The 27087-nt window shown below is 39.3% G+C and overlaps 1 protein-coding gene across 2 annotated transcripts; it reads right to left on the reverse strand.

Annotated features, from left to right (window-relative positions):
• Positions 1–87: 87 nt before the first annotated feature.
• kcnk1b (potassium channel, subfamily K, member 1b) lies at positions 88–11896 on the reverse strand. 2 transcript variants are annotated; one of them, XM_077236599.1, is made up of 4 exons: positions 11655–11805; positions 11319–11540; positions 7288–7683; positions 88–2500 (listed from the first exon to the last, which is right to left on the reverse strand). In XM_077236599.1, exons 1-4 carry the CDS (start codon positions 11671–11673, stop codon positions 2238–2240), a joined length of 900 nt encoding a protein of 299 aa, XP_077092714.1. In that variant the 5' UTR covers positions 11674–11805; the 3' UTR covers positions 88–2237. The 2 variants fall into 2 exon arrangements, with proteins under 2 accessions (XP_077092714.1, XP_077092713.1); XM_077236598.1 differs by having other exon boundaries at positions 11319–11896.
• Between the last annotated feature and the right edge of the window lie 15191 nt (positions 11897–27087).

The following is a 27087-nucleotide window of genomic DNA, read 5'->3' on the forward strand; positions in this document are numbered from 1 at the left end:
GCACTGATTTTCTGGTCATTTTGAACATTTAAAGGGATTGTAATGGTGATGACCTTTCCCTAAAAAAAAAGTTTGCAAGGCTATTAATCCAGTCAGGATTTTTATTTATGGAAATGACAACATTTATTCACCAGTATTTCACACACATCTTAAACAGAGCACAAGACCGTATGCCCTTGTGCATTTTCTAAACATACTACTTATACACCAATAAAAAACAAATCAATAACTAATACATGATTTTATGCTGCACTGATTTAATGTTAAGACACTGTAGCTGATCATATAGAGGCTATGCAGCAAAACACCAAGGGCAAATAAGCACAAAGAATACAGCACTGACATCACAAAGCATTTCATTATTCACACAATAAATATGTCACATTAGCACATTCAAGTTCCCATGGCCTGAGCTCGGATTCAGCGTTTATTGATATAAAAACAGCACTGTCTGTAAATAATCCCTACAGTCAGACAAAACAGTTGTTAAAATGAGTCCTTAAGACATTCAGCTTTTATTCTATTGTGATCAAAATGTCATGACATTCTACTGTGGTGATAGTGACACAACACATCTGCTGTACACTGTGATCTTCCGACGGGACCTTAAACAGTAGTCATCAGTCTGTGCCTACAACAGTCATTCTCATAATACAAACACAAGCATTCTGTTGTAAACACTTCAAGCATGTTTTAAAAATATATTACATTTTTTTATGTTTATTAAATAGCCACAAAATTGTTTTGAATGCAAACAGTTAAAGATCAGGAGGATCTAAGTTTTATACAGTCAATTAGTCGATAATACAGAACCAAACTTCAGATATCCTAGATTTTCATCAAACATTTTTGGTATGTAAAGACATTGTGCTGGATCTTAGTAGCTCAAGACAAAGATACATGGAACCAGCCCTTGTTTGACCTTGGATTCAAAAAATCCATGTAAACTGAGATTGACTTGCTCTATCAAACGTCATAATATTGAGACCAAGGTAAAATATCACTTTCTTCACTGTATCAAGAAAAGAATACAGTATGGCATGTTTTTTTCCCTTTAAAACACATCTTTAAGGTAAATGTTACATTTCGACTGTCATCTAAAACGTGTAATGACTCCCCTTAAAGCATACAAACAGTTTTATGCGCTTCTACACCAATTTATGCTACAGTATATGCTGCATTATAGTGCATCATAGTCTTAACATTTTAATGTTAGAATATTATCGTTAGCCACTTAAATAAGACATTTAAATTTTAAAATCTAAATCTTACTGTTAGCAAACTCACAAGGTATATCACGTGAGTCTGAAATAACACTTAACAGGTGATGGATGTGCAACTACTATGTTTGATGACATGTCTCCACCAATATTGAGCACTCACAACATATTTATGAAGATCTGAAAAGACAGTGGTCTTTATTCGAAGTTTAGATCAGGGCAGGAGTGCTTTACGATTTAGTCTATTTTTGAAAAAAAATTGGACTTTAAAATAATATTCCAGGTGCAATACAAATTAAGTTCAGTATGCAAAAAAATTTGAGGTTACAATAAGGGTCTTACTATTACAGTAAATGGGTCCAATTTTTAAAAATTTAAAGTGATAGTCCACCCAAAAATGAAAATTCTGTCATTTACTCACCCTCATGTTGCATTGCTTTCTTCTGCTGAACACAACAATAGATATTTCAAAGAATGTTGATAACCAAACAGTTTTGGTTCCCATTGACCTCCATTGTATTTTTTTTTTGTCCATACAATGATGGTATATTTTACATAGTATTAATGTAGTATTTTAGTGTTTACGAATTGGCCCCATTCACGTCCATTGTAAGCGCCTCACTGAAACTGAAAAGTTTTTGTGGTAATCAACATTATACCACAAATGCTGCCGGGGTTACTTCTACCATTTCGACAATCTCAATAGACAAGTACATACTAGATTTTAGTGTGCAATTATGTATGCTTTTTAATCTAGATCCTGGGTTTTTATGGACTAGGCCTAAGTGTGCTTATGATCAGTTGCAGATATTCAGTAAGCACACTGAACGGTTTCATCACGTCAAGAAACAGGAAGCCAGATTGGCATTGTTTTGTAGAGGGCTGTTAAATACGCAGAATCTGAAGTGATATATTCAAGTAACTTTCACAATTCTGTGGCCAGCCAGTCACTTGCGAGAACCCTCGGCTAAAGATGTCTTCCTCGATTGAAGGTTATGTTGATGGAAGCTAAAACATCTATTTGATCATGGGGTCATCACCTCCCGGAGAGGTTAGGACAGGGAAGTCCACAAAGGGCTCTGTTTTATCTTCCTGGGGCGAGTTGATGGTCCCGTCTGGCATGGAGGTAAAAGCCAGGTGGTCATGTTCCATGATGGCCAGGCGATCCTGGGGCTTCTCCTTCTTCAGATAAAACATCTTCCTCAGCTGCTTCAACTGCTGCAGCTCACAGAAGGTCTCCAACACCACCAGCATGGCAATCAGACCGAGGAGGAGATACACTGTGGGACACAAAGGGGAGAGAGATGGAGAGATGAAGGAATGTAAACTTTTCACAGAGTTTATGCTAACTTTTGAGTTTAATGGTGTGTTTCACCTCAAACATTTCTCTGTCTGCTCTACATGTCTGTGTGTGTGTTTCTTGTTTCATTGTAGCTTGAAAGGAGTTTTATCAAGTCTGACAAAATGTTACAAATGGACACTGCAACATCTGATATTAATAATTGTCTTTATATTCTTTTGTAAAAGAGAAAAAACAACCCTTCCAATCACCTAGCTTAAAGGGTTTGTTCTCCCAAAAACGAAAATTCTGTCATCATGTATGACTTTTGTTACAGCTACACATCTACCACTTTGACGCTTCAAAAAGTTCATAAAGAGATCGTAATACTAATCCATATGAATAGAGAGGTTTAGGCCAAATTTTCCAAAGATACTCAATCGCTTTATGAGATTGAATTTAGGCTTTTATTCACATTTAAACACTGAATCTCATAAACAGAAGTATAAACATAAGCTCAAACCAGCCTGCTTGTTATGCAAGAACAAATCTCATTGGTTCTTGTAGAAGCTCAAACGTGCTGCGTAACATGAGAATGAACCTCACTGGTTCTTGCAGAAGCTCAAACGTGCTGTGTAACATGAGAATGAACCTCACTGGTTCTTGCAGAAGCTCAAATGGGCTGTGTAACACGAGAAAGAACCTCATTGGTTCTTGCAGAAGCTCAAACGTGCTGTGTAACACATGAGAAGTCAAGAAAACATGCTTGAGCTTCAGTTTACCATAACTGATGTGTGAGTTGATGAATGTTTACATGTGAATAAAAGCCTACATTAAATCTGTTCATCATATAAAGCGATCAAGTCTCTTCAGAAAATTTGGACTAAACCGCTCAATTCATATGGATTCGTTTTATGATCTCTTCATGAACTTTGTGACGGGTCAAACTGATAGTTGCATAGCTGTCTATGGTGGGATAGAGAGCTCTCAGATTTCTTAAAAAAGATCTTCATTTGTGGTTTGGAACGACGTGAGGGTGAGTGATTAATGTCAGAATCTTGGATTTTTGAGTGAACTATCCCCTTTAAGTATGGCATATAATGTCCATTTTCACAATCCGATTTTTGATGGATGAGCCTAAAGTTAAGTCCTGTTCTAAATTTCTTCATAAAAAATACATCACATTACAAAAAGCTGAATAAAATATGTTGCAAAATATGTTGTTTTAACTTTAAAGGAAAGGTGTGTATGCCACTTCAAGGATCATGAATAAAACGCTTTTAGACTGCAAGAGAGACAGAGCAAAAGAAATATGAGACTTCAAGCCAACTCAGCATGTGTGGGCCTCACAAATGCCACATCCTCCTCCACAATTACGCAACGACAGCAAATGTGGACCTTTCTCACCGACTCCCACATACAGAAAAGAAGGATGGGGCCATCTGCATTAACTAAACCCACACAAGTATGCAAGCCATGTGGGATTTTCATGTAACTTTTAAAAAAGAGAGAGAGCTGTACTGCTATGTAATACAAACACTAGATGGAGCAGTGGAAGAACGATTTGAACCCTTAAATCACATGCACTTCCTTTTACCCTCCATCTGTTCCTATGACAACAGGCCAGACTTACACATGAAGATCTTTAGATATACAAAAGGAAGTAAGCAGAGTATTTTTACTTACATATTGAGCAGTTTCTTTTTCGAAAAGAGGAATGCTTAATCTCTCAATCTCTCTCTCTCTCTCTCTCTAATAACTGCAATTTTCGCATGCGTTTTTTCGTATCCGTCATTTAGTGGCTCTGAATTGTCAAAACACCATTCAAATGCTTGTTACGGATACGAAAAACATAGAAAATCGAACCTGATTCGAATTTTTTTTATGACGAACGGAAGTTTTCCAGGCAGTATGTAAACGTGATTGACATATAACGTGAGGTCGTATTTATTTTAGGGCTGCAACTAACGATTATTTTGATAATCGATTAATCGGACGATTATTTTTTCGATTGATCGATTAATCGGATAGAAATTAAATTAGATTTTTTTTTTATTATAACTAAATAAAACCGTAAATCAGGGTATTTATGTGTAAAAGTGTACTTTAAAAAGTGCAAAAGCCACACATTGAGTTTTACTAATATCAATATTTGCATTGTTTTTAATGATTTTCTGATGGCAAGTTGACAAACATGATTATTGTTAAAAAAATGATATCCAACTTATTATGTTTTAACACAATTTTTGTTAAAACAAATTTACACAGACATGTTGTTCAGATGTGAATATCTGAACTAAAAACAAACTAAAAACATCTAAAATATATAATTCATTTAATTTTTATTTAAAATTAATTATATATAAGGAATATAAGGATAAAGAATATAATATATATTATATATATAATATATAAAAGAATAATATAAGGATAAATTGATTAAATAAATATAGAAAGATTGAAAACAATTGTGTGAATGTAGAGCCGCAGTAGATCGCGTTTGAAAAACAATTAAAACTTAGTAGACAAATGCTATAAAAAGAGAACGGAATGGAGGTAACGTTACCCAGCAAGCTAACAGGCTTGAGTAAAGGACAGGAGAAATTATGCATTAGTGCACAAGCATTCGCTGAAAACCACTGAGTACAGTGACTAAAAAACAATATTTTACTGCTGCTGTTATTAACTGCCTTTATATTTAGTGCTTCGCTTTGTAAAGACCGTTTTAATTTAACCTATTTCTGCAGTAGCGCTATTTTAATCCATCACTTACGTTGCGAGCGAACTGATTGCACAACCTGATGCTCGAGACAAAATACAGACATCCCAAGATCCCGGAAGTCCCGGGAGTCTCCCGCATATTGATTGCGGCTCCCTGATGCCCGCGAATTAGTTCAAACTCCCGAAATCTAGAGCGCGCAAGCAAGAGCGCGCATGCGAGACAGAAGAGACTGCTCCAAACCGTGTAGCGCGCGCGCTCGGCAGAGCGCCTGAGGGAGAGAGACCTTGCGTGTGTGTGCGTACCAGTAAACGCTCCCCGTGACGTAAGCAGACCAACTAATCGATAATGACATTCGTTGACAACGATTTTCATAATCGATTATAATCGATTTTATCGATTAGTTGTTGCAGCCCTAATTTATTTTTTAACGTGCGAAAATTTCGGACGCGAATTTCGGACTGTGTGCAAGGTTCAAGCCTCCGTAACTAGCTCTAAAACGATGTTTTGGAAATAGCAACATCTTGGGATGAGATGAGTAAGAAATTAGTCCCACACACAAGAGTGTTTTAAGGACAAAAACCTGACAAATCACCGGATCAATGTTTTGAGGTGTGGTAACTGTAGTAGCCTATAAGCAGAATAATTGACTCGGGGCTGTTGAATTATTGAAAAATAATGCACACCCGAGATGTAACGGCCACTCCGCGACAGCCCGTCAATTATTCCTTACATATTCAAGGCTTTCAATCACCTTTAAGTCCTCTCTTTTGCATTCTGACAAAAATCGAATTTGCAAATTGAATTTGTGTCCAATGAAAACTTAAATTTCGTAAAAACTCCCATCTATCGCAAAAAACGTTTTTACGCTCACATGAGTTATTTTTTCAGGCAATTTGAAAAAGGAATATTTCACAAAACGGCAATGGAAACTTTTTTTGCATTTACAGGTAATGGCGCCTACGTAAAAGTCGATCATTCTTTAAAGATGACGTGGAAGGTTTGAACAGAAGACAAGACAGAGTTATTTATTAAAATCATAAAGGACAAAAGAATTACGGGAAAACTGGATTCTAAACAACAAAGAAATGCCGATTTCAAGTTACGAATCTGACGATTGAAAAAAACAAGGTTAAAAATTATTTTTGCATTTTGTTGATATATTCAATGAAAAGACATTACCAGAGGGGATTATGAATATCTCCTTTTGTTACCCTGTTAATCAGAAAATACTGCCAATAGCCTTAAATTGATTTCCGCCCTATTTTTAGGCATTAAATGTCACATGAATCAGGCCAAGAATGAATCAATCAGGCCAATATATCAACAAATCCCTCTGAACAAACCTTCACAATATAGTTAGGAATACGACTTAATACGGCATAATTCCACTAATTTCTATCGATCAAAATATGCTTTAGGTCCAAGTAAAATCCATGTATCATATCCATGTTTAACATCCAAAACTCATTATTGCTTCATCCATCACTGATCCAAAACACCACATCAAAACAACACATGAACAGTCCATCAGACAGGTGAATATGTTTCTGCCTGAGGGACTCACAACCACTTTAGAATCCAACATTTACAGATTTGTTTAGTATTATATAATAATATTATACAAAAACTGAAATCTGTTGTGTAATGTAATTGTTTTGTATATATATTGTGTAAAGACTTTTTTTCAGCACAAGCCAAAAATCTAAAAATTGACCAGTGAAAAAAAAGATGTTTTTGCCTGCCGTGTCTCGCCTTAAGAGATTTGTTCAAAAACGTTGATTCATCCAGGAATGAAACAAGTGAAGTATTTATGAGTGAGTCATTGAATCACTCAAATAAAAAAATAAAATAAAACATTCTGATTATTTAAACGTTTTAAATAGACTGCACCAATTAAAATTTTGACAGAACCTCTAGTAAATTTCATGTTATTTTGTTTAGTTGTCTGTTCAGAATCTTGGGAGAATCGTGATTTCTGTTTGAAAAAAAAAATGTGATTCTCAATTCATCCAGAATCGTGCATTTCTAAGCCAAACCAAAACAAAGCACATAGAAACCACACCTACCAGTGATGCCCAGTTTGTAGAGCTCACGAAACTTCTGGTTGAAGGCCTCTCCGGGCACATAGTCACCCAGACCGATAGTGGAGAGTGAGATAAAGCAGAAGTAGAAGGATTCCAGAAAGTTCCAGTTCTCTTCTAGGGCAGAGAAGATGGCCGCAGGGATGAGGAAGAAACAGGACACAGCTACGACGGCCAGCATGGTTGCATGTACGAGGGCCACCAGGGGTTTAGACAGACCCCAGCGTGTATGCATGTACATAACGGGCCGCCATGTGCTATAGACCATAATCCTTTGCACCACAGCCGTGAGGAAGAGGAGGGTGAAAGGGATGCCAATCACAGAGTAAATGATGCAGAAAGCCTTCCCACCATCAGAGAGAGGAGCAGTGTGACCATATCCTGTGAATTATAAGGTGGAAATTGCACATTAAACATTCCCATTTACTTAATGAAAATGTTTTCTTCAGGAGACTAGCATATACCCATGGATTAGCACACTCTATTCTTATCACTGAAAACAAAACCATACTGTCTCACAGCCATTGCCAGACACAGATTAACACATAGATTAAGTTCCATTCTGGATTAATCTTTCAGTCAGGCACTGTAATTTTATTTCTGTGTGAGTGTCCCTGAAATAAACAGATTATATTGCTCTCATTTCTGCCCTCAGCAGTTTGATGCCTCCCTAGAGCTCACAACTAATGGACAATCTCACATTATGGACATCAACAATCAGGTTAGTTTGCAGGGTCTCTCTAAATGCCTCGCGCCTCAGACACAACCGCGCTAGAAGGATTTGCGTTACAGAGCAAAGTCAATTAATAAGGAAGCAAGGACATAAATGGCAGTTTGAAAAGGAAATGACAAAAGAACAATTTCTAGTGATTACCGTAAATGTATGCCCAAACTCTTGATCTGTCACTATAAACCTTAATGAAACAATTTAATAATCAATTAATAAGGAATTTATACCTATACGATTTTGGAAAATGGATGGATGTGGTCTTCTGGTCAGACGTGGAAATTCAAATTCATTTTGCGTGTGCATTCTCACAGTGCATTCTGGGTATTCTCTAGCCATTGAGCGTGCTCTGGCCCTCCAGCCTGTGGTTCCTTCTATGGCCTTATTCCACTCTCTATTAAACGGTCTTGTTCAAATTTCCTTTTTTAGAAAAAAAGAAAGAAGTAAAACTATCTTTTGTGCAACGTGCATTAATGTAAAGGGGAACTAGATACTGAATGTCTGTTAATGATAAAATGGTTGAAAACATTTTTCCTGTTAAATCATGACCGTGCTTTTACTCATACAACCCCATATCCAGAGAAAAATTGAACATTTTATAAAATGCAATAAATCAATAAAATCAAGAATTCTTGTCAATGTTAATTCTCTTGAACCTTTACTTAACTGACAAGAGTACAAACAAAAGATTTCTAATATTTTTTCACTGACCAACTTAATTGTATTTTGTAAATATAAACAAATTTTGATTTAGATGACTGCAACACACTCCAAAAAAGTTGGGACAGAGGCATGTTTACTACTGTGTCGCATCATCTTTCCTTTTAATTACACTTTTTAATCACTTGGGAATTGAGAATACTAATTGTTGCAGTTTTGCCAGTGGAATTTTTACCTAATGCCAGATACAAGACAGCCGCTCAACAGTCGCTCAACAGGACGTTGTCTGATTCTCCTTTTCATATTGGGTCATACATTTTCAATAAGAGACAAATTTGAACTTGCAGAATGAGGCCTGGCATTGTCTTGCTTCCCAGAAAAGATGTAATCTTATGGTTATTTCTTAAGAGCACACATCTATGATATGTCTCTCTACAACCTTTCACACATTTTCAAGTCACTTATACCGTTTGCACTGATGCATCCCCATACCATGACAGATGTCAGCGGCATCTCTGCACAGAATTGATGTATTTCTCCTTGCGCAACCGTGATTCAAGTTGTATTTCTTGATACACCAGTATACTTTGTTAAGTGACAACGGTTTTCCAAAGTACTCCCGAGCCCATGTGGCTATTTTTTTATGTTTTATGATGGTTTCTCATGCAATGACATCTAAGGCTCAAAGGTCACGCACATTTCTAGCCTTGCCCACATGGACTGAGATTTCTCTAGATATGCTGAATCTTTTCATAAAATTATGTATGGTAGATGGTGAAAGACCCAAATTCTTTGCTATCTGGCATTGAGAAATGTGACTTGGATTGTTTGACAATTCTCTCATGAAATTTGGAACAAAGTGGTGAGCAAAGATTCATGACCCATTTTTGCTTGCAAAGACTATGATGCTCCGTTTATGCCACTAACCCTCACTTATTACCAATTCACATGCCTTTGTGGACGGTTTAAAACTGTTTAACCTGGATATTCTATACTTGTTTTACTTTTATTTTGTCTCTGTCCGAACTTTTTTGGAGTGTGTTGCAGCCATCAATATATAACAAATAAAATTAAGTTAGTCAGTGAAAACATTGGATTTTTTTTGTAATCGTTGTACTTTTGCCAGTTAAATAAAGGTTCAAGATAATTAACAAAATCACAGATTCTTGATTTTGTTGCATTTTACAAAACGTCCCAACTTTTCTGGGAATGGGGTTTTATAAGCTAGCACACACTTCACCAACAAATACCAACAAACACCAAATTCCAGTGGAAATTGGGCTTTGTTGAATCAATGTGTTAACCTGGTGGTGTTTTCTAGAGCAGTGCTTATCAACTTATCAGCATGATCAAAACTTTCCTAAAAAACCCGTTGAACACAATATACTACATGCCTTCTACACTATGATTAATAGTTCATACCTTTTTAGTAAGTAAATGGCATTTTAGTATAATTCTGAATATGTGGTTGTGGTAGACGTGTCTTTTTGCTAAGAAATCTTGAATGATTTTGTAAACGTAATAAATTTAATATTATTACTTTTGATATTAATAAGATGAACATTTACTGGACTGAAGCAACTTAGATTTACTTGATAATCAATACTTTTTTTGTTGAAAAATCATGTTAAAATGTATCAAAAATTATACATCAGGCTTTTGAGAAATGTTTATTCATTGTATTTCATTAATATATCATTGTATTTCATTATATGATTTGCCCACCACGATTAAAACTACAGAGCTTTGATCATAAAAGCATTTAAATATCATCTTACTAAGATATATTATTGTGAGATATAAAGTGATAACTGATGCAGACTTGGTTTCATTACAAACTCAAAAATTAATATTACTTTTTATCCATTTAAATAAAAACATCAGCATATTTTTGCTCAATAATTAATCATTTTGTTCATAATTAAAAATTAATGTCAGTCTTTACAGGGTTAAAGAAGATATGGTCTTTCATGTTATACAGGATTGATAGTTATACATGCTTGAGGCTTGTTATGCATAATGAGAGAAGAGGAGTTTTGATTCTAAGTTCTTCTGGGAAACACAATAGTCATTTCTATAGAACAGAAACTAAAAATCGTTATCTGCATGTCTCTTCTCTGTATATCTGAGCATGCAGGCCCATATCTGTATAGTTCACAATCTGAATAAGACCAAATTGTAGAGATCTTCAATAAAGTTGTTGTCCGTTTCATGCCCGTAATTGGATACCGGTCTAAGGTAACATTTCTGCGTAAAGGCAGGTGTTAAATGACAGACGAGACAGCCTCTCGAAGGGAACCAAGAAAATGGAGGAAAAACAAGAAGGCTACAAAATTAGAAGAACTTATCAGTTATTATGAGAAGTGGATTAAACGTATTTGAAAAAGAGTCGGAAAAGGCAAATGAGATATCTGCATTGTGTGTTGTTGTTATTGATGCCTTGCTGAAGCCTTTAAAATAAATATAGGTCATTGCAAATAAATGCAATCATCAAATGGTGCACCATTAAAAATCATGAATTAGGCTACATCGGATCTTCAGAGTAGGCCTATCAGGTATGCAAGTTAGTTATTTAATGTCATGCAGTCATATAACTTTATGACTTTATCCGCATTGGTGAATGACTCACCTGTGGTTGATAAGACAGTGCTTGCAAAAAACAAAGACGACGTGAAGTCCCAGTTCCAGCTGGCCGATGCGTTGTTGAGAATAGACACCCCATAGTTGCTAGCATCCAACGCTTTGGACAGAAACCTCTCCAGCCGCTCCTCGGACAGACATTCGTGCTCCTTGAGGAACTGTCGTTTGATCTCTCTGAGCTGCTGGCGCAGGAGGTCTTCATACGGCAGCTCTACAGAGGAGAACACCACCGCACCGAATATGAGATATAGAATATAGCCGAGCACCAGAAACAGAAAATACCATGCCGATTTGTTGCTCTGTATCAAGCGCACACACGAATTACCGGCGAGGGATTGGAGCATCTTTAGTTTCCCTATATATCCGATGTTGATTATGTCGGACTCGCGTGGTTTAGATGCGTTTTAATGCCCTTGTTTAAACGAGTGGCTCCGAATGCAGGGCGAGGAAGATCGAGCTCAGCTCGTAATGGGGACGTGACGTCACTGGCTCTCTCGTCCACCAGGTAATACATCAAGAGAGGGAAAAAAAAGATCATCAAGAGAGGAAAGAGCATCAAGACTGTCTGTGCCGAGTTTAACATCCTCCTACTTACATCATTGTTGCCGTCTAAGGCAGAGGATGTTATTGTGCATGGTTGCTGTGGAAAGATGCAAATCGATTTTAGTTCCGAACTTCCGATTCTCAATGATTTTGGTTCCTTTGCTTGTTTTGAGAAATAAATATTTCAAACAAATGAGTCTGCAAATTAACGCAGCGGTAGAGTTACACTCACAGGACACTGCACTTATTCGCAATCACAAATGTTCACTATTTGCGGTTTTCAAACCCTGGGTCGCGACCCTCGGGTCACGGTGTGTCAGTAGAGTGGACAAGGACAATAGAATTAAATTAAAAAATAAACAAAAATTGTTTTCAAAAAATCATAGTCTATAGGCCTATATAAAAGAAACACGTGAAATATGGATATTTACATAATTAATAGATTAATAAAACGAAAGAAAAAACTGCATGCAGCTGAGTTTGGTTCATTTCTGTGAGGCACAAAGAAGTTGACGGAAACGATCGGTCGCTCTTGAAAAAGTTTAAAAACCACTTGAAAGCTTTGCCGGGTAAACATTTCATTGGCGTTCTGTTCTGACCATTTTTTACAGTCTATGATTCTGACACGATGAACTTTTTCTGAGCGCGAATCCCCGAAGCGCGCGCGCACTGATAAACAGCTTCTGATTTTTGTTGGGTCAGACCCATCAGCTAGCAATGGGGGCTGAGACTGAGAGAGCTACATGGAAAAATACGCACCAAACTAGCCACTTTGAAATGTTGTTGTTTTCATGAATACAAAAGTTGGGTAGCCCTCCCACTAGACTAAAAAAGGTTAGATTACCCTCCCCTCAACAAAGAATTAAAAAACATGACCCTCCCCTATTTTCCTCCGGTGGTCCATTCCATAAATACCTAACGGTCCCCAACTCGAACGGAAGTGGTTGACTAACATTTATTTATCGCGGTTTATTTTTGATTCACTACAAAAGATCCACATTCATTGGGGAATTAAGTTAGACTATTTTGTTGATTCAGTTAAATGAACCAGCTGGTGAGGATCGTTAGTGTTTGACTTGAAGCGGCGCTGTGCATACCTCAAAGTACCGCGAGAGCGATCAGAGAGCAGACAGCTCCGTATGCGTTCGAATCGCTGTAGCCGTAATTGACCGTTCGCAAAGACCCGCCCCCCTTAGTTACTGTCGCTATGCCCGTCAAGCTACTACGCCGCTCTCACACACACCATGTTCTCATGCAGTGAAAAATACATCGCGGAGCAGAGAGGAGACTGACAACACGCTGACAGACAGGACACACCAGCTTACTTTTCGGTAACTTTTGATATTAAACAAAGTCTCACCTTTCGAATTTTGTCATTTTTTAAAGAAATTTAAACAATAAATACCGTTTTGTGGTTCTTTAATGTGTCGTGACAGATCGCTGTAGAGCATCAGTTAAAACTGCTCGTGAGCCGATCATGTCTTCCTTCTAGTTCATTTATAGTATCAAATAAACATGAATGAACATAAGAAGGAATGTTGTTTAAACCACGGAAAGGCGTCAGTATATTCAGTTTTTTTAAATTCAAATCCTCCCATGTTAATCTACTAACTCTCCTGACTGCTTTGTCGGACTACTCAACCAGGCAGAGAGGTTGTAAAACGCCTACCCGCTTGTAAAACGCCCCCAAATTGAGGCACGCCCCTTGTTGCTCTGCAGAGACCTCCTTCTCGACAAAATGGCGGATGGCGAAGTATGATTGGTCAGATCACCTGTCAATCAAGCTTCCTGCGAACGGTCAATTTCAAAGGCATGTCAAACACAACTAACCTGCATTCAAAATCACATAATTCCCTATATAGAACAATACCAATTCTTGTCTTAGGACAACTTTGACCAACTTTTTTGATCCACTTCAAATGTTGACTAGGCTACTGTACTTTCGCAACTTTCTTGATAACGTTGAGTAGCCTATGTGAAATCTTTGTAAAAATCTAAAATCTTTGACTCCCATGAGCACAGAATTGTGAATAATGTTGACCTAGTGACGTAAAACTCACATGAATTCCGATATGACTGTTCAGCGGGCGGTCGCATTGCAAAACATCTGACCTGTATCGGATTTAGTATGAACCGGAATTTAAAAGATCAGATTCCATGTGGTTTGTGCTGTTCACACTGTCATTAGAAAAACAGATCAGAGTAAAAAATGGATTTAGGCCACATTTGTCTGCATTCTGAACCCTAAATGGGCTTCATCGGTCTCTCTCTTCCAATAATGCAGATAATTATTATGGCCATGAAGTAATTACTTATTCAAAATAAGTACCTACTCAAGAGAGTATGTGATTTCGGATGCATTTGAGGAAGCCTACTTCTCAATACTCAAATTGAGGTGTCCTTGTTTCCTTGCTCCTCCATCCTCCAGCCTGTGACCCAGAAACCAATCGAACTCAGCCATCTTGAAGGGCATCTCAAACTGCCATCAGCCGGAAACTGAAGCCTCCCGGGGGCCGCCATTGTAGCAGACCATCACCTGCTGTTAGCACTCCATTGACTCCCATTCATTTTGGCGTCACTTTGACAGCAAATAACTTTACATCTGAAGCGTCCAAAGATTCATTTTTCCATTATTTATTTATAAAGAAACACAAGAATGTATGGCTCCATTACTTTGTATCTTACGTTATGGCCACGTAGAAGCCATTTTTGTAAAAATAGGCTAACGATTGCGTCATAACCACGCGACTCTCTGTCGCACATTAGAGAATTTACCGTATAGACAGGAGGAGAAGCTCACAGGCAATCTTTTACTGTCTATGAGGCAATCGGGGGACATGGAGCATAAAGTCAAGGAAGAAGCTCATAGATAGATAGTCCATAAAAGCAACGGGACAAAATATTTCAACAACGTTTTTGAGGAATTGGAAATAATTCGGTATGTGGCACAGCTACTAGAAGATTTACAACTGTCAGACAGGTTGCTCACGTCACATCTACGTCGTCAAGCTCAGTTTGAGCCTGCGCAGTACATTTAGCCATCAGGAAGTGAGTGCTTCTAATGGGCTTCACGTCACTCCGTTGAAATCAAGGGGGTCGCTGTGTCCATTTCTTTTACTGTCTATGCAAATTGCACCGTGGTGAGGCAAGGAGGAGTGAATATAATGTGGGTCTATTGAGTGGAGCTAGAATATCCAACCACACCCTAACCCACAACTCTATCCCTCCACCCCATCCAGAAAGGTGGAGCTGGATGTCATTTGACTGCAGTGAGCACCACTTAGGCCGAGCAAGGACACTTCCTGAACTTCATGAACGAGGATAAACAGGTGTGACCTTCCCTCGCATCCTAAGGGGGTGGAAATTTAAGATCTGAGGAAAGAAAGCAAAAAAAGTAAACAAGAATGCGCAAATAAGAAATGAGAAGCACCCTTAGGCTGCATCCGAAGTCGCTAACTTTCCTACAATAGTAGGCGAAAACAGTTTGTGACAAAAGAAGTATGTCCGAATTCACAGCACTCATAAAAGAGTCGGCTAAACCAAACAAAATAATATAGTAGCTACTCATAGTACGTCCGGATTACATTCATACTACACACATTCCTACTATATAGAACCTATAGTACCTTCCAAAAAAGTATGCAATTTCGGACGCAGCCATATTATTATATAGCGCTGTTTTTTGATTCACTACAATGAACCAATGAGAGTAATTCGTTCAGGAATCAGACTGCATTTGTGGCGCTTTTAGTTTCAGTGTAATTGTTCAAATTACTATGTGCTATGTTCAGGAAAAAGACTACTGTCAAATAATAAAAAAGAAAATAAAAACAAATAATCTAACTACAAGCAACAGCACAAATAAATACAATAGAGCAAAGATACAAATATAATAAACCGTGCTTTTCAGGTTTTTCAGGTATAGGTCTAACAGTAGTTTTCAGGTACAGGAATTTTAAAAAAAAATCAAATTTAAAATAACATTGCAAATAATCTTCACTGTATGAATCAAATAAAGGTGAATCATTATTGAAATTACAAAAGCTAGCAGTGAGTAATTTCCTTGTCTTTTGTTGTTTGATTAACACTAAAAACACAGACAGCAGGAATATTAGGCTGCTGTCACTTTAAGACATAATGCACGGATCCAAAATACTGATACAAATGCGTTGTCTTTCTAAACTGTTTACGTTAACTTAAGACATAACCTACTATGTTTGCTAGGATACTCACCAAAATGGGCATGTTGTGAATTTTTCCATTCAAGCGCAAGACTTGATAGAGAACTTAATATTGAGTGCACAAATCTTCACACATCGCACCCGAATTCACGCGTCGTCTTGCACTTGAATGTTTAAATTGGCAAAGCTTAAATTATCTTAGTTTAAACGCAGATTGAAACGTGTTGTTCAGGTCTCACCTACGCTCGCCCGCCACCAACGGGTGATTACACTCGTATTGAACAAAGTTTACAAAGTGACTGCTTTGTCCACGTTTTTGAATCATTACGGTTGTAACGTAATGGGAAGCATTAATGCGTATCCATCAACAGAAACATACACTAGCCAATTTCTGTATGTCAGTTTTACGCGTTGTTGTTTTCAACAAACCATATTATAGATGCGTCTACAGATTTGAGATGAACTGCGGTGCAAGTGCATGTCGAACCGTGGGTGGAGAACGGTACGGTTCGGTGAACCCCTAGAACCAACTCATAAGAGTAATTCTTTCAAGAATCAGACTACATCTGTGATGTGTTTTGCTTCACTAAAAATATTAGTTTCTGTTTTTCTACCCTTATGCACAAATCCTAATGTATGAATATGTTTTTTTTTTCCACTTTCACAGAACCATGTAGGCTACCTCTCGTTTCCCCATTCAGTCTGAACTTTAACCCTGTGTGGTAATAAATAAAGATATATACGTTTACTGATAAAAACAATCTAACCTGTCACATGCTACAGAATATGGCCCATATTTTCAACAAATGACAGTGACAGTTTCATTCTTTTATATGGCCTTGTTTCTTGAATATGACCCAGACACATGTGGGCGACTGTTTCCAAGGTAACAGCCTGTGTGAAGTTGGTGAGGTAGTGAAATCTGGGCTCTTGTAGGCCAGTTGGGAATTCATTCACCATTGTCAGAAGTGTATCAATACAGTGATTTTAAGCTGCTAAATGGCACAGCCACAATGACTTCAGGATTGAGTCAGCTTCTTTTAGACTCATTCTTAACAAAAATTTTAACATTATTTCAAATCTTTTTTTCAGAAACCATTTGTATAGAAAGAGATAACCTGCATAGGACTGCAAAACCAGAGAAACGCAGTACCACTTTCTTGTAACTGATATCTCGCCTCTCTTTATACAGTGGAACATGTAGTTTTAAAGTGGGCTGGATTTTACCAAAACTTTAAATCCTGAACAAATAGGCCTTCTGTGAGATTTTTAATATGACTTTTTTATATCATCTTTCCAGGCTGTAGAGACTCTAAAAATAGAGGCTGTTCTTTCTGATAGTGTGTTATTTCAGGATTCTGTATTGGGAATTTAAACCTCTGAGCAGTAACAGGAGGTGGATTGCAAAATGTTTGTTTACTGCAGATACAATAAGTACAGATTATAATTTTGCACAAAGCAGGATTGGATCTGTGTTGTGCCATCATAGACTTTGAAGGGGACTCTCTATTCAGCAAGAATAGGCTTTATAGTGAGGTTTATAGTTGTCAATAAAGTAGGCATACATTGTCTTTCTCAAGGAACGTTAATGTAACAGTGTAAAATATCAGCACAGAAAAATGGCGCCACTTAGTGGGAAAACCTGATACAAGATGCAAAGACAAAAATTGTTCTCTCAAAATGTTTGGCCATAAGACTTTCTAGAAAAAAAATGCTATGTTGTATTTACACTATCTGGCTATGTGAACTGTTTTAATCAGTGATGGATTTGAAATACTATATTTTATATGTGGTATTTTACTTATGTTAAACAGGATTTTTTTCCCTGAACAATTTTGAACTCCAATTCAAACCGAAGAATTTTAACACGTAATTGTCTTTGATGTGGTGTGATAATGAAGTAGGAAGTCCTGTTCAACTGGTCTGAAATTGTTTTAAAACTAACTTATTTTTATAGGGATTATGCATGCTTTAAAAGGTCAATCTAATTTACTTACAAGGTTTCAATTAATATAAAATTATCAAAGACAAAACAATAGAGTATTCAATATTTTTTTCTTTTCTTTTTTTTTTTTACATATATGACGAAGGCAATGCCAAGTATTTCATTGTTCATATAAGCTCATATTTGCCTCTTGTTTATTCTTGGCATTAAAAATAAAAATGTGTGTGACCTGTCTGTCTACTTGTGCCATGGATATGACACTCTCCTATCAGTCTCTCTTGGTTCAGTGAGTTTCTTCAGCTTTGCGCAGTTTTGTTTCAAACACATACCTCCCGCTGCACCCTTTTTTGTTGTTCTCTCATCCAGGAATCATAAATTGACCTCAGTCTCATCAGGATCAATCAAGCTGTGCTCTAAGGCAAAGCTTCTTTAACATTAACACAGTTGTCAGAATTATATTGGCACCCCTGGTAAGTATGATCAAAGAAGGCTGTAAAAATAAAGCTGCACTGTTTATCCTTTTGATCTCTCATTCAGATAATTCACAAAAATCTAACCTTTCATTGAAGTAAAATAATTGAAAGTGGCGGGTAAATCACATTATAAAATAAATGTTTTTCTCCAAAACACGTTGGCCACAATTATTGGCATGCTTTTATTAAATAATTTTTGCAACCTCCTTTTGCCAAGATAACAGCTCTGAGTTTTCTCCTATAATGCCTGATGAATTTGGAGAACCCCTGACAAAAGATCAGAGACCATTCCTCCATACAGAATCTCTCCAGATCCTTCAGATTCCTAGATCCATGTTGCTCATCTCTTCAGTTCAGCCCACTCATTTTCTATGGGGTTCAGGTCTGGGGACTGGGACGGCCATGGCAGAAGCTTCAATTTGTGCTCAGTGACACATTATTGTGTTTTGGATCATTGTCCTGATGAAAGATCCAACCACGGCCCATTACAAATTTTCTAGCAGAAGCCGTCAGGTTTTGATTTTTTATCTTTTGGTATTTGATATAGAATCCATGATACCTTGTATCTGAACAAGATGTCCAGGATTTCCAGCAAAAAATAGGCCCACAACATTAAAGATCCAGCAGTATATTTAAAGCTCCAGTAGGTAGCTTTTGTAAACAAATATTTGTTAAAACTGTCATTATGTCCTGAAAGTAGAATATGAGACAGATAATCCATGAAAAAAATCAAGCTCCTCTGGCTCCTCCCAGTGGTCCTATTGCCATTTGCAGAAATACACCGCTCCCGGTCAGAAACAACCAATCAGAGTCAGGAGGAATGTCTTAGCAGTGTCAATCACGCTCGTGTACGCGCTGATCACCCCTCTCTTGCACAGCGCGAGCGCGTACCGTCGTTCGTGACTCTCCTGTTCGAACTCGTTCATCCAAATGAACGAATCTTTTTTCGAGTCATTTCGTTCATTCAACGAACGAAATGACTCGAAAAAAGATTCGTTCATTTTGAACGAGTCTTTTTCGGAGTAATTTCGTTCATTCAACGAACGAAATGACCCGAAAAAAGATTCGTTCATTTGGATGAACGAGTTCGAACAGGAGAGTCACGAACGTGCATCACAGAACAGAGCTAGGCGAGCATTTGTGCTTATAAAACGTAAAGTTTTTTATTTATTTTTGAAATGACCGATCGTTTCGCTAGATAAGACCCTTATTCATCGTCTGGTATCGTTTAAAGCCATTTGAAGCTGCGCTGAAACTGTCATTTGGTCCTTGAAACGTTTGTGTCCTATTGAAGTCCATTATATGGAGAAAAAGCCTGGAATGTTTTCATCAAAAACCTTAATTTCTTTTCGACTGAAGAAAGAAAGACATGGACATCTTGGATGACATGGGAGTGAGTAAATTATCAGCAAAAGTTTTTTTTAAAAAGTGAACTAATCCTTTAACGTTATCTTAGTAGCTATTTATAACTTATAGAAAGAGTGCAACCTTATAAAGTTACATGTATTGCAAAATACATAATGATTTGAGGACCAAGTTTGTAGACAAAGTATGGGCAGGCCATAGTCAATGTAAAGCATATTGTTGATGTTTCGTCCCTATTAGTGAATGTTCCATAACTGTTTATAATCCGCCGTCATCGGTGGTCCTGCTTACTAGCCTGCGCGTTCACGGCAGGCTCCGCTGTGGGGGAGGAGCTGTGGAGGGAGGAGCTGTAGTGTAGCAGAGAGCAAGGGGGTTGGACCTGTAAGTTGTGCTTCTTCAAATTTTCAGGCTAAGTCAACATTTTCTCAAAACTCCCTACTGCAGCTTTAACTGTGGGCATGGGGTACTTTTTAGCAACAAACCAATCTGGTGGGTTTGCTGCCAAAAAGCTCTTTTTTAGTTTCATCTGACCATAGAATCCGGCCCTTTATGGCGCTTTTCCACTGCATGGTACGGTACGGTTCGGTACGGCACGCTTTGGCGCTTTTCCACTGCATAGTACGGTACGGCTCGGCTCGGTACGGCTCACCTGTGGCGCTTTTCCACTGCATGGTACGGTACGGTACGGCTCGCTTCAGCTAGCTTTAAATGGTACAACCTCTGTTGAGGTTCCAAGCGTACCGTACCGATACTAAGGGGGCTTTCACACTGGCAGTTTAGTTCGGAACGGGGCATGGTTCGCATGAAAAATCTCTAATGTGAACGCTGTCATGGGACCCGGGTGCGCACTGGGGTACCGAACTCGAGACTGCCTGGAGGAGGTGGTCTGAGTTCGGTTGCTCCCGAACCGTGCTGCGATTCGCGTGTGTGTGAAAGCAACACGGACTCGGGTGGGCACTTGTTCAGGAAGTAAAGTATCCTGCACATGCGTTTTAGTCGATTATGATGTATTTAGTTAAATAAAACACACGTAAGGGATGAAGATTTACCCTGGGTACGAGCAAGAGTGAGTCTGCAGTGTATTCGCGCATAGTGCGTGCATGCAGGGCAACAAATTAATGGAAATCCACTGTCTCCTCAAAAGAGTCCATTTGCAAGCAGCAGAAAGACAGCTTATGCGAAACACACACACAGTTAACCTGCGTTGTTTACTCAGCTATGAATAATAGCACCAAATTAATAAAAAACACAATATATTGACCCCACGTGTTTTCTATCATGCACCGTGCACGTTTGCAATGACGTAAGATGCACGCAAACGCACCAGAGTTCGATAGAATCAAGTTGAGTGTAAAACGAGACCAACGCTGCGGGGGGCGCCGGGAACAATCGCGCTCGGCTTCGGACCGCAGCAAACGAGCCCAGTGTAAAAGCCCCCTAAAATGTGACGTGGAAGCACTGTAGATCACTGATTGGTCAGACAGACAGAATCGTCACTACCAGCGTCATTGTAGGCTATTTGCGAGACATCAAACCCGCTAGATTTAAATAGCCAGTAACAGCCACTGCTGTAGCACCTGTTTTAAAACTACTTGCTTGACTTGCTTGAAGAAAAAAAAGTTCCAAAAAATAAATGGCTGAATCGTGGTCAGTGGACGAGAAGCGCAGTCGTTCCTCTTGTTGGTAGCCGAGGAGCGGATAAACTATAACGATCAGTCATAATCCCACCCACTTTGAAGCGGTACTAACTGCAGTGGAAAAGCAACCGAGCTAAAGCGAACCGAGCCGTGCCGCGCCGCGCCGCGCCGAGTCGTACCACGCAGTGGAAAAGCGAAGCGAGCCGAACCGTGACGCGCCGAGCCGAACCGTACTGAGCCGTACCGAGCCGTACCATGCAGTGGAAAAGCGCCATTAGATGTTCCAGTCGTGACTGACAAATGAATATGCTGGAGATTGTTTTTGGATGAGCGAGGAGGATTTTTCTTGAAACTCTCCCAAACAATTTGTGATAATGTAGGGGTTGTTTGATAATTTTTTAGGCTTTCTGACACCAAGACTCAACTAATCTCTGCAATTCTCCATCTGTGATCCTTGGAGAGTCTTTGGCCACTCAAACTTTCCTCCTCGCCGTACATTAGGACGATATAGACACACGTCCTCTTCCAGGCAGATTCATTACATCTGTAGTTAAAAGGAACTTCTTAATTATTGCCCTGATGGTGGAAATGGGGATTTGGAATGCTTTAGCTATTTTCTTATACAGCCACTTTCTATTTTGTGAAGCTCAACAATCTTTTACTGCACATCAGAACTATATTCTTTGGTTTTACTCATTGTGATGGATGATTAAGGGAATTTGGCCTTTTTGTTTTGTTGTAAGTCATGTCTGGACAATTTCATGCTCTTAGTCACCCATAAAAAAAAATATAAAAAAAAATAAATATAATTGGGAATATACTTCAGAGATATTTTACTCATAAAAAGTTCTAGGGGTGCCAATAATTGTGGCCAACGTATTTTGGAGAAAAAGTACTTATTTCATAATGTGATTTTCCCAGCACTTTCAATTATTTTACTTCAATGAAAGGTTAGATTTAGATTTTTTAATGAAAGATCAAAAGGATAAACAATGCAGATTTATTTTTAAATCCATCTTTGATCATATTTACCAGGGTTGCCAATAATTCTGACCACAACTGTAGCTTCCTGACTAATTGCCTAAAGGATTATTAGGAACACCTGTTCAATTTCTCATTAATGCAATTATCTAATCAAGCAATCACATGGCAGTTGCTTCAATGCATTTAGGGGTGTGGTCCTGGTCAAGACAATCTCCTGAACTCCAAACTGAATGTCAGAATGGGAAAGAAAAGAGATTTAAGCAATTTTGAGCGTGGCATGGTTGTTGGTGCCAGACGGGGCGGTCTGAGTATTTCACAATCTGCTCAGTTACTGGGATTTTCACGCACAACCATTTCTAGGGTTTACAAAGAATGGTGTGAAAAGGGAAAAACATCCAGTATGCAGCAGTCCTGTGGGCGAAAATGCCTTGTTGATGCTAGAGGGCAGAGGAGAATGGGCCGAATGATTCAAGCTGATAGAAGAGCAACTTTGACTGAAATAACCACTCGTTACAACCGAGGTATGCAGCAAAGCATTTGTGAAGCCACAACACACACAACCTTGAGGTGGATGGGCTACAACAGCAGAAGACCCCACCGGGTAGCTAACATCTACACTACAAATAGAAAAAATAGGCTACAAATTGCAAGAGCTCACCAAAATTTGACAGTTGAAGACTGGAAAAATGTTGCCTGGTCTGATAAGTCTCGATTTCTGTTGAGACATTCAGATGGTAAAGTCAGAAATTAGCGTAAACAGAATGAGAACATGGATCCATCATGCCTTGTTACCACTGTGCAGGCTGGTGGTGATGGTGAAATGGTGTGGGGGATGTTTTCTTGGCACACTTTAGGCCCCTAAGTGCCAATTGGGCATTGTTTAAATGCCACGGCCTACCTGAGCATTATTTCTGACCATGTCCATCCCTTTATGGCCACCATGTACTCATCCTCTGATGGCTACTTCCAGCAGGATAATGCACCATGTCACAAAGCTCGAATCATTTCAAATTGGTTTCTTGAACAAGACAATGAGTTCACTGTACTAAAATGGCCCCCACAGTCACCAGATCTCAACCCAATAGAGCATCTTTGGAATGTGGTGGAATGGGAGCTTCGTGCCCTGGATGTGCATTCCACAAATCTCCATCAACTGTAAGATGCTATCCTATCAATATGGGCCAACATTTCTAAAGAACGCTTTCAGCACCTTGTTGAATCAATGCCACGTAGAATTAAGGCAGTTCTGAAGGCGAAAGGGGGTCAAACACAGTATAAGTATGGTGTTCCTAATAACCTTTGGGTGAGTGTATAGTCCTATGATTTGTGAATGATACATCCTACGGATGCGCTGGGATGCATCATCAGTGATGTATCCTGGGTTCATTGGGGGTTTCGGGTCTCAAAACATGATACACCCTCACCCAGGGGACCCAGCTGGGGTTGATCAAGCCCAGACTTGTGTCCCAGCAGCGTTAGCCCACGGATTTCCTCTCTTGATCCACAGCCTATCTAGAAGCTCTCTCTGCTGCTTCTGTTGCAGCCCTGATGGCTGTTTTCTTCAATGGCCTGCCAGGTGTAGGCTCAGTAGAGAGAGTGTCCAGCAAAACCTCTACATCCTACTTCTACTGGGTGGCAGTGTGCCCTCCACCCCTGCCTCCAGCATTCTTCCACAAGTTCCTGGTACTTGGCATTCTTCCTCTTGAATGCTTCTTCCAAGCGAAGCGGTCTTCCCAGGGCACAATCAGTTCTATCAGGGCAGGCTGTTTCGTGACCTCTGACAGAATGATGATGTCAGGTCGCAAAGATATCACTGCGATATGTGCCGGGAACTTGAGTTGTCTGCCTAGATCGACCATCAGCTGCCAGTCCTGTGCTGTAGTGAGCAGTGCCCGGTTGCATAAAGCACCTTAAGTTTTTCCCTTACGTATCCATTGCCTCTACTGATGTGACTGGTACATCATACACCAGCAGAGACCAGAGAATGCGGGGCAGGATGTCGTGTTGGTAAATCCAGGACTTAAATTTTCCTGGCAGCCCTGACTTGTCTACTCTGCTGAGCCACGTCTCTAACTCCTTGATGGATAACTGGACAGCTGCCACATCTCTAAGGCTCAGGTCAAAAAGTTTTCCCAAACTCTTAACTGGCTGCTCAGTGATGGATTGTATCGTGGTGCCATCCAGGGCGAAATGGAACTTGTCGGACACCCTGCCTCGCTTCAAGACAAGTGACCTGGATTTCATTGATTTGAAGCTCATTTTCGTCCACTTGATAATCCTCTCAAGACCTTAAAGTATCATTCTACTACCTGGTACAGAGGATGTAGTGACAGTGAGGTCATCCTTGTAGGCCCTGATGGGTGGCAGCCGCACGCCAGACCTTGTTAAGGGGCCTCTGCACTCCACCTCTGCAGCCTTCACTACCATGTTCACGGCGAGGGCAAAAAGAGTGGCTGATATTGGGCACCCGGTGATAATGCCCTTCTCCAGCTGCTGCCAACTTGATGTTACTGACCCAGATGTGACTCTCAATCTGAAGTTGTTATAATAGTCCAAGATTAGGTCCTTGATCTTGCTGGGAACACAGTGCTGGTTCAACGTAGTCTCTACCAACTTGTATGGTATTGGACCATAAGCGTTGGCCAGGTATAGCCACAGCACAACCAGATCTCTTTTCCATTCGTATGCCTCTCTGATCAACTGTCTGATTGCTCCTGTGTGTTCAAGGCAGCTTGGCATCCCTGGAGTCCCTCCCTTCTGCACTGATGTGTCGATATAGTTGTTCTTTAGCAGGAATTCTGTCAGCTGTCGAGACACAATGCTGAACAAAATCTTGCCTTCAACGCTGAGCAAAGAGATGGATCTGAACTGCTCAAGGTTTGTGGAATTTTCTTTCATAGGAATCCACACCCCTTCAGCATACCTCCACTGCTTGGAAACAACCCCTCTGCGCCATATTGTATGCAACAGCTTCCAAAGGCATTGGAGCAGTTCTGGGCAGCGCTTGTAAACCTTGTATGGTACTTCGCTCGGTCCCGGAGCTGAACTGGCTCTGGCTGCTTTCACCACTTCTAGGATCTCTTTCAGGCTCTCTTTCAAGTCGACTTCTGTTGCTGGTTGATCCAGAAGGGCCATCTGGTGTTCCAATTCCTGGTTTCACTGAGGATCCTGCAGTGTGGCGTGGAGATATTGGTCAACCTCCTCCTTGAAGCATGTGAGGCATCCGCTTCGCTTGCTGCCAAGCAATTCCCTTGTGAAACCAAAGGGGTTAGCTATGAAAGTGGCTCTTTTCCTGGCTTTTTTCCTGCCCCGTCTCTTATGCCACTCTGTCCTCTGCAGTCTCATGAGCATTTTCCTGAGGATATTGTGGAGCTCTGCAAGTGGTGGTTTCTCCTCCTCTGTGCTCTTAAACCACTCTTGTCACAGCTGATGGATCTTTGCCACTCTTCGATTCATGATGTAAGGTGCTTCGCTAGACTTCTCCTCCTCCTGTCCAAAACGCTCTGCTCCATAGCTCACGATGACTACGCACATAGCTTGCAGGGGGCTGTCGACATCCCCCTTCCACATGCTTGATATTATAAGGGCGGTATCCTCCCCAAATTGGTGTCACTCTCTCCGTTTACTGTCAGGGGGCCATTTCACTTGTGCCTTTTGGTCTACTCTGCCCGGTGGGGGAGCTTCTGGTGCTTGGAGGTGCTGAGCTCTGTGGGGTGAGTCCAGGCCAGGGTCCTCCTGCGTATCACCTGGGACAGACCCTGTACGCTGCTCTGTGGGCTCCTGCATCAAACACTTCGCCCTGGCCTGATGTATTTTTAGACCGCGCAGGTTTTGATTCATATGAAAATATATGCATCAAAGTTTAATGGTATTTCCAACTATGTCAGTGTATACTGTAAAAACTAGTAAGATTTATTTATTTTTCCCAAGTTTTGCACACAATTTTTAAAGTAGATTTAGCAACTGTGAAACTAAGTAAAATCTATACTGTTTTTTTTTTTGTAAATCAATCAAAAGTTGTAGGCATTTTTTTATTTTACATGTTAAGTAAATCTCAAAATGTGATTGTTTAAAATATAATTATTTATTACTTTCATAAAAAGTTATGCATACATATAATTTGTTAATTTATGAGTAAATGTAATTTGATAATTTTATGAAAAACAAAATCATTAAAAGCTGTGAATAAATCCAACTTCCATAATTTAGCAGTGGCTAAAAAACAGTCAACCCTTGTTAAAAAAAATGGACGTAAAAAAGTCAAAATTCACATAATAAACTAAAAGAAACTTGTATACATTAATTTAGATCATTGTAAAATAAGGAAAATGCGTTTCATGATACAATATAAAAATGAACTATTATTAAAAACAGAAAATGGTTCTTACTATTAGTACATTTTCATCTTGTGTCGCCTATCGAACTTTGAGCAAACGATATGAATGAAACATGTCCTTTTAATGTGTGCTGTATAAAATGTTATGCATTAACTATGCATTATTATTATTGTTTTACGTGATGTGCACAAAGCACTCGTGCGCCCTTATGTCCTAGAAACATGTCAAATCTGGGATCTTTTGTGAGGCGTTTTTCTCTGCAGTTCCTGTGTGCGTCTGCACGGGGCGGCCGT

The sequence above is a fragment of the Siphateles boraxobius genome, unplaced genomic scaffold (genome assembly GCF_051911475.1).
Source record: "Siphateles boraxobius isolate OS27281-9 unplaced genomic scaffold, OSU_SipBor_1 20, whole genome shotgun sequence".
Taxonomy (NCBI): domain Eukaryota; kingdom Metazoa; phylum Chordata; class Actinopteri; order Cypriniformes; family Leuciscidae; genus Siphateles; species Siphateles boraxobius.

Excerpts from the sequence above, each read along its gene's own strand:
- kcnk1b (XM_077236598.1), bottom strand. The coding sequence starts at position 11,673 with ATGCTCCAATCCCTCGCCGGTAATTCGTGTGTGCGCTTGATACAGAGC. Across the intron at positions 7,684-11,318 it reads CACTGTCTTATCAACCACAG|GATATGGTCACACTGCTCCT; the intron begins GTGAGTCATTCA and ends TATAATTCACAG. Across the intron at positions 2,501-7,287 it reads CTACAAACTGGGCATCACTG|TGTATCTCCTCCTCGGTCTG; the intron begins GTAGGTGTGGTT and ends TGTGTCCCACAG.